This window comes from Hydra vulgaris, chromosome 02 (genome assembly GCF_038396675.1).
Source record: "Hydra vulgaris chromosome 02, alternate assembly HydraT2T_AEP".
Classification (NCBI taxonomy): Eukaryota; Metazoa; Cnidaria; class Hydrozoa; order Anthoathecata; family Hydridae; genus Hydra; species Hydra vulgaris.
The window spans coordinates 28,488,083-28,497,500 of record NC_088921.1 but is presented as its reverse complement, the minus strand read 5'-3'; the positions used below and the strand labels follow the sequence as shown (position 1 = coordinate 28,497,500).

General features: G+C 26.1%; 1 protein-coding gene across 3 annotated transcripts in view; it reads left to right on the top strand.

The window, feature by feature from the left end:
* LOC136076863 (NFX1-type zinc finger-containing protein 1-like) overlaps nt 1-8,922 on the top strand; it is a 58,417-nt gene extending 49,495 nt beyond the window's left edge. For all 3 annotated transcript variants that reach the window (XM_065790490.1, XM_065790491.1, XM_065790492.1), the window contains one exon: nt 5,245-8,922. In XM_065790490.1, coding sequence (XP_065646562.1) covers nt 5,245-8,413 — 3,169 coding nt within the window. In that variant the 3' untranslated portion in view covers nt 8,414-8,922. The remainder of the gene's footprint in view (nt 1-5,244) is intronic.
* Nucleotides 8,923-9,418: the final 496 nt, after the last annotated feature.

The window sequence follows — 9,418 nt, the reverse complement described above, 5'->3', positions numbered from 1 at the left end:
ATATATATCTATATAAAAATATATATGTTTACATATACAAACATAACAGCAGCATTATCACAAAACTATGTTAGCAGTTTGTAATACACTAAGCCAAGCATATGTTTTTATAATGAAACAAAAAGCGAAAACAAATTATTGTTTACTTTTTGCAAATTCATAAAACTTTGGATAAAACAACAAATTATCTTCACTGAAGATAATTTTTGCTTTATTGCATAACAGCATAAAGTAAATCAAACATTATAAACGGTTATAGCTTTCTAAATAAGTACAAGTTTATCCAGGTTGGAGCTTTTGATGTTTCTGAACAGAAATTTTGCTTAAGATGAATGCTGGTTTTTCTTTATACAGAAAGCATAAAGAATTTACTTCATAAGACAACTTCTTGCAAATTTCATTTAATAAAACTACATCGTTTTGCTCTAAAGCCATTTGTACATAATAACAAATGTCAGACATCATAAATAGAACTCTAAGAACTTTACATATGCTAATTGCAAAATCCTTATGCAATTTTCGGCTTATTTATCAAGTTGAACAATAATTTTCCAGACTTTTTATCTAGATCCAGATCAGATTAGGTGCATTGACCACTTAGATCCATACTACTTTAGGCATAATTTAACTTTCGTTAGTTAAAGTGATTAAAAATACACACCTAGTGCCAAGATTAGATTAGGCAAAACTTATTTCGCCTTATGCATGAAAAAGCCATTTGCCTAATGATAGTTTGTAGCACTCCCGCACTTATCGTAGTTAAGGTACTCGTGAATAATAAAAAAAGACTGATGGAATTTTAAAATGTAAAGTAAATTATTACATCCTACAACCCTCGGAATTAGGGTCGGCATTCGGCAATGCCGACCTAACTGCCGACCTTAAAGTGTTTGAGGTCGGCAAAAATTGCCGACTTCGTTTCTATGTTTTATGGTAACTCTTTGTATCAATTTTTTTTTTGCCGACCCTATGCCGACCTCTAACAGTTCGAGGTCGGCAATTTATTGCCGACCTCATTTTTCCTAATTCCGAGAGTTGATCCTAATTTACATCTTAATAGTAATATAATATTTCTCCTTAGGCAGCCTATATATATATAGGGGCGGATCTAGGGTTTATATATATATATAATATATATATATATATCTATATATATATATATATATATATATATATATATATATATATATATATATATATATATATATATGAATATATATATATATATATATATATTGAATATATATATATATATGCATATATTTACATATGACATGTTATTTTTTGTAATTTCAAACTGTTTTAAGGCTTTATATATGTAAATTTAAAAAAAGTTCTAAAAATTTTTATGGTTGATACCTCCTCCCCTCCTTCCCCCTTGACTACCACCACCAAAAAAAATAAAACAAAAAACAACACTTTTTTTTAAAGAAATTTTCTAAAATTATGATTAAGATATTTTTGATATCAACTATGTTCATATTTTTAACTATTTTTAGCAAAAATATTTCTAAATATACTTCTTATATAAATATACTACTTGAAGTATTTTTGTGCCAAAAATATTGAAGTTTTAGAATTATAATTTTAATTGAAACAAAAGTTTAAAACAAAAGACTTACTTGATTTATAGTTTTAAAATTTATAATAAAATTTTTGTATGACAAACAAGCAAACAAAAAATTGGTATAAATAAATTAAATTTAATATTACAGCTAAAAATAATATTACAGCCAACTGAGACTAATCTGGACTAAGTACTAAGAAATTCAATATTTGAGTCATTTTAATAAAAATTATGACAACAAAATAACAATATTTGAATGTTATTATTAATAAAAATATGGGATTGTTTAAATTTTTAAAAAGCGAGTTTTTGAATTGCTTGTTTATTTATCTGTGGAAGAACTTTTCAGTGGTAATTTAATGCCCATAAAAAGAATCTATCTGCTCTTAATCTCTAGTAATAGATTTTGCATAATTTTACTTATAGAATTAGCTTTACTTACTATAGATGAGTTTTACTAACCAAACGAGCTGTTAAACTAGAATTAGTTTGACAGTTAGAATTAGTTAGAATTTAGCTCATTCTACTGTATTTTAATGATTCAATGTGCTTAAACATGTATTAATATTGTTAGCTTTGAAGAATTTTGGTGATTTTTTCATATAACCACCATCTTTGTTTAAATATCCAAATAAATTTAGTATATGGTTTAATTTTGGTATAACTAAATCAGTTCAACAAATATTCAACTTGAGAAGAGGAAATCGTGGAAATCCTATATCATGTTCCTAGTTTTGTCTTATATTTTTAAGAATTATTTTAGCAATTTTAGCTTTGTCATGACCAAATATCAGAAAATAGTGAGAGATTTTCTTTAAGAAGTGTCAGACACAGTATCATTTTAACAGTTTTTTTTTTTTTTTTTTCTTTTTTGAATTCCTGCTATTTTAAAAACATTTACACTCAATTACAAATGCAAGTTCTTTTTTGCCAGTTTTAAATTGTAAGATATAGATAGTGGTGTTAATTATAATGATATTATAATAAGATTAAAGTTGATACAAAACATGTTTATTTGAAACAATACATTTCATATTTAGCCTAAAATCACTTAATCATTTGAAGCCTCAAATCACTTAATCATTAAAACTTAAATCATTTAATGTTAAATAATTTTCAAAAAATTGGCGACAGAGGGATTTTAAACTTTTAAAAAGGAGGTGAATATATATATATATATATATATATATATATATATATATATATATATATATATATATATATATATATATATATTATATATATATATATATATATATAGATATATATATATATATATATATATATATATATATATATATATATAAAAGTAAGATGAAAAAAAAAAAACTTTTTTACGGTATTTATATATTTTGTATATACAAATTTTTTTCATCTTACTTTTTTATTTATTTATTGATCTATTTTGTGATTATATATATATATATATATATATATATATATATATATATATATATATATATATATATATATATATATATATATATATATATATATATATATATATATATTAATTTATGATTAATTTTATTAAATATATTAAATTTATAATCTATGATTAATTTTATTAAATATATATATATATATATATATATATATATATTATAATATATATATATATATATATATATATATATATAATATTAATAAATTTTTTTTGTGTTTTTGGATTTCTATAAATTTAACACAGCATGTTGTTTGAAAAAAAAGAAAATAATAATAAAATAATATTTTTATAATGGGGTGTTAAAATATGATATAAAATTTTAGTAAAATTTGAAAATGCGAATTTTGTTTCACTGAGAAACAAAATTCGCATTTTCAGAAAGATGTTTTCTATTTTTATGATGTTCTCACTCATGTTTTTACAAGATAAACCTGGTGATGGGAAAGCAAAATAGTATTGAAAACTGCTCAAAAAAATAGTGTCGAAAAAAAACTCAAAAAAAATTTTAATAGTTAAGATCGAAATTATGATATTCTGATTAATGTTAAAAAGTATTTATTTCAAAATTCACAAATGTTGATCATCATCAAAATCAGAGAAAGCAGAATAGTATCGAAAATTAACTGCTCGAAAAAATGATGTCTAATTCGACTGAGGGTTTGGTTTAGGCAGGCTAACTATAGACTTTTAAAAAAATTTAAAAAAATTTTAATCATAATTTTTTTCTTAGTATATAAAATATATATAGAAATATATAAAAATATCAAAATGATAATTCAATTATTATTTCGATATTTTCTATTATTATTCAATTTTTTATTATTTTGGTATTAGTCATTTTCTGCTCATTTCAATTTTATTCTGCATTTGGGATTTTCAATATTACTTTTTTCACAACTTTGGCTTTATTCTCTATTTTAATATTAATCTGGAAAGTTCCATTTTTGAATTAATTTAGTTTGGCTATTTTTAATACTGTTACCACTACCCCCTGGTGAATAAAACTATTAAAATAATATGAAGCATTATTTTAATGATAAACTATAAACAAAAATATCTTATGATATATTTTATTATTATTGTTATTATTGTTATTATTATTATTTTTATTGTTATTATTATTATTAATATTAATATGAAGATACTTCAGGCAGTGGTCATAACAATATATGAATATAATATATTCATATATTATACATTCATTTATTTATTTAAAGGAGGTGAGGGCATCATATAACATCAATCCAAATGTTACACTCGTAACGTTTGGATTAATGTTATGTGAAAAAAGATGACATGTTTTTTGAATTGAATTGAATGAAAAAAATGAAATGTTTTTTTGAAAATGTTATTAGACAAAATTGTCTAATAACGTTTTCAAAATATTATCAAAAAAATAGGTGTGCCCCTCATTCTGAGACACAACAGTCCATTCATAGAAACTGTTGGAGTACACTCAGTGTGGTAGATTTTCTTTACAAGTGTCTCAGCTCTGTCTATTTTCTAATTTGGTTGCATATTTACATAATACGCAGGCATTTGTTTGTTTCTTATAGTCTTATCTTTCTTGGTATTACTATTTCAGTTTTTTTTTTTTTTTTTAGTTTTTAGAGCCATGTGTATAGATCAGCTTTATATGGGGAACTGGGGAGTGTAGATGTTTTTCCTTTTTGGCATGTTTTTTTAGCTACTGTACCATAAACTCTAAAATATTTGATGGATGTCTCTTTGAAATTTTAACTATTTTGGATATTTTGTAGTTGCTAAATGTTTCCTTTTCTGACAATCCAATTATTTTCTGTCTTGTTTCTTGAGAAATACTTTTTAAAACCATTTTATTTGATAAAGTTTCAAAATATTTTAAATGTTTAATAATTAGTTATAAGTAATGACATAACTCTTAGTTCATAACTCTTTTTTTTATATATATTTAATTGACTAATTAAAATTGTCAAATAAATTGTCAAATTAATTGTCAATTAAATATATTTAAAAAAAAAGATTTTTGATATGATTAATTAATTGATTATGGACCAATTAATGAGCAAATCTGCTTATGAAGTATAAATTAATTATATTTAGATAAATAGATGATTTTATTTTTGTTTTTTTATTATGACTTGTTTTTAAACAAGAATTTGAATAATATAAAAACTTAAAGTTTTTTTTTTATTATTATCAATTAATTTATTATATCTTTATTTTTAAAGTATTTTATTATTTATCAAAGGTTGTACAAATCCTGGTTGGAACTTTCTTTGATGGACTTTGACAATAAAATCGCAAAGCAAATGCAACAATATGAAGAATCTTGCCGATTCGCTGCTCAGGTAAGAGAAGAAGAGCAAGAAGTTGTTTTACGTCAAGCTGATGTAATTGCTATGACTACCACATGTGCCAGTCGCATGCGTTTTGTACTGCAGTCAATAAAACCAAAAATTGTTGTTATAGAAGAAGCTGCAGAAGTCTTAGAAGCACATATAGTTGTTTCACTTTTAAAAGAAACTGAACATTGCATACTTATTGGAGATCACAAGCAGCTAAGACCAAACCCAAATGTGCACATGTTAGCCAAAGATTATAATTTGGACTTGTCGTTGTTTGAGCGCATGGTAAACAATGGCATGAAATGTCCGTCATTGAATGTACAACACAGAATGAGACCACTAATTTCTTCCAACTTAAAATATATTTATCCAAATTTGATTGATCATGCAAGTGTAAGAGTTTATCCACATATCCTTGGAGTAGAAAAAAATATGTTTTTTATTAATCACTCAGAACCCGAAAGTTTTAGAAAACTTGGATCAAAAGCCAATTTGCATGAAGCAAAATTTATCAAATCTTTTTGCTTTTATCTCTTGCAGCAAGGTTATCAACCAAATCAAATCACTATTCTAACAGGGTACTCTGCACAGCTGTTAGAACTGCAGAAGCGCATGCCAAAAGATAGGTTTGGAGGTGTTAAAGTTACCACAGTTGATAATTTCCAAGGTGAAGAAAACGATATAATATTATTGTCTTTGGTTAGAAGTAACGAACGAGGATCCATTGGGTTTCTTAATATAGAGAATCGAGTTTGTGTGGCTCTTTCAAGAGCCAAACATGGATTGTATGTCATTGGTAATTTTCAGTTACTTTCTGAAAATAATTTACTGTGGCAAAAGATAATTAATGATGTTAAAAACAGTGGTTGTTATGGAGATTTTTTATTACTTTGTTGTCAGAATCATCCAGAAACAAAAATAGCTGTGAGAAACGAAATTGATTTTGAAAATGCACCAGAAGGAGGGTGTCAACTAATGTGTGGTTTTATTTTGCAATGTGGACATGTTTGTGATACATTTTGTCATCCTTACGATAAGTTTCATGAAGAATATGACTGCCGAGAAAGATGCTTGAAGCAAATGTGTAAAAATAAGAAACATCTTTGTCTTCATAAATGTCATTTTGGAAATGAATGTAATCCATGTGATAACTTAGTAGAAAAAAAGTTTGAGTTGTGTGGTCATATATCTCAGGTTCCATGTTCCGTAAGCACAAGTGAAGCAGTATGTCAGGAAACTTGTTATAAATTAATAAGCTGTGGTCATCAATGCTCTAATAAATGTGGAGAGAAATGTCTGGACAAAGTAAATTGTACTGTATTGGTTTCCAAAGTTTTAAAATGTGGTCACGTGCAAAGTGTATTTTGTAATCAAGATCCTGATGTTGCTCAGTGTAACAAAACATGTGAAGTTGAATTGGCATGTGGCCATACTTGTTCTGGAACTTGTTTTAAGTGTTTTGTAGGAACTTACCATATGAAGTGTACTATGAGCTGTAAAAAATTTCATACTTGCCCTCATGAATGCAAAGTACGATGTGGTCAAACTTGCCTTCCATGTGAACAACCTTGTCCATTTCGATGCTCTCACAGGATTTGTCAAAAAAAATGTTCTGAAACATGTGAGAAATGTGTAGAACCTTGTAAGAATCGTTGTTTACATAAAAAATGCACTAAGTTGTGCTATGAAGAATGTAACATTGATCCTTGCAATATAAGGTGTTCTTTGTTGCAAAAATGCGGACACCGATGTTATGGCTTATGTGGAGAGACTTGTCCTTCTTATTGTTTAAGATGTTTCTCAAGTTCAAACTTTAGTTCTTTTCCACTTATTGTACTAAATGATTGTGGTCATGTGTTTCCAGTATCTGAAATCGATGCACTCTTCGAAAAAAAGCATGTTTCATCTGTTGCATATATTATATGTCCTTCTTGTAATGAACCTATTTTAAATACAAAGCGTTATAGAAAGCAAATTAAAAATATCAGAGATGCATTTTCACATATTTACTGTTATAAACTTAAAAAGGAACTTTCTTTTGCTGTGATGATATTAAACAAATCCTATGATGTTTGTCGAGATTTGTCGAATTTCATGATGAAAACTCCAATGCTTACTTCACAAGAAAAACAAGATTACACATTCATAATTAATAACAAGAATCTTGTTGAGTTTCAAACAAATCTTGATTTGCGTTATTTAGCCAGAAGCTCAACTAAGTCTGAGACATTATTAATAGCTGAGCGGTTAATTGAGAGCAAAAGTGTTTTAGAGTCCCAGCGTTTGTATAATCAGTTACAGATTTTAGTGTGTGTTAACTATATACAGAATGATCTAAAACAGAAAAACTCTAATGAAGAGGTTCAATGTATTTTAAATGACCTACATGACATTCTTTATAACACAATGGACAATGCCTTGACCTACCAAGAGTCATTAGATCTTAGCCAAGGTGTTCAAAAGCTTCAGTTTCTTCTTCAATTGATGCTTTGCAAACAATCTATTGAATTGATGCTGGAAAAAAAAAATCAAAATGCATCCTTGGCTGAAGTGTATGTTTCATTAAAAGAATCAATATCTAAATTACACTCAGTAGGGCTCAGTGACACCTTAAAACAGAGAAAAAAAATATTTAAAATGCTTAATGGTTATGTGCGCATTCCTCTAACACATATCACTAAACCTGCTTTAATTTTAATAAAAGAAGAGAATTGGAATATGTGCAATGAAGGTCATATTTTTACTGAATTTAAAGAAATAAATTGTCCAAAGTGCTATTTTCCTTCATTTGAGATCACTGAAAATATGCCTAATAATTTTGAAGCTTTAGATAGTAGTAAAGCGACTTCTCATGCACCCATATCAGAATCTTTATTTAAACACAATAACATACCTTTAAATAATATGTTGACAAAAACAGATAAGCATTTCAAATCTCAGTCATACATAGGTTCAGATTCATTTTCCTTCCTGAAGAAGAGTTATTCATCTGAAAAGTCAGACTTTGACAAGCTTGATTCCAACGATTCGGATAGATCAAGTTCTTCATATGAAGATAATTTAGATCATTGAGATGCAATTTTGTCTAGTAATAGTTATGAAATTGGTTTTTCCTTGGTAAGCCATAATAATATTTCAAAGATAACTCTGATATCAATTCTAACATTTGTCAACAACAGCCAACTAGTAATGTGAACACCTTAATTAGGAGAATAAAAAAGTTTTTTTAAGCGTAATTTATTATATTAAGTTTTACTTTTTTTAATGTATGCAGTAATGTAAGCAAAATGTTATAATAGTTACTATAGTGTTTGACTAATTATTTGTGTATATATAAAGGGTGGGCCGAAAAAAAGTTTGTTTTAACTTTTGATTTGCTATATTGCTGAAAACTTCCTTTTTTTATTTATGTATTATATATGCATTATTAAGTGTTATGTATGTATTATTTATGTATATAATATGTATGTATTATTAAGTATAATTTATGCATGGAGCTAGTGTATAGCACTTGAATAATTTAATATTTGAATGTATTATTTTTTTAATAAATGGGGTTAATTAAAAAAAATTCTAGAAAATCTTTCAAGTGTTAAAATCGTAAATTAAACAAAATAAGAATCACTTTTAAATTCATTTTTCTGATTGTTTAAATTTGCAGTCCTTTACTTTTTTTTACTTTCTATTTGCAGTTTAAAAAAAAGCTTTTGAAAATTAAGCATTAAGGATCTGGAGGTAACTGTAGTTTTATAGTGTTATCTCTGAAATAGTAGCCACCTAACGGGTGATGCGGAAGTATTGGACAAATCTTAATTTCATTATTTGAGCATAATAATTAGTTTTTGTGGTTTTATGCGTAGGCATAAACGTTCTATAAAATATAAACTTTATTATTTGAAACACAATTATTTAAAATGAGGTTAAATGCAGCTGAACGAGAATCTTTTCGAAAGCGACTAATAATGTTTTTTGTAAATAAACCTAATATAAAAAAAAAAAATCGTAAATCATTTTGAAAAGGAAGGATTTGCTCGAAGTACAATATATGATAATCTAAAAAGACTTGAAACTGTTCAA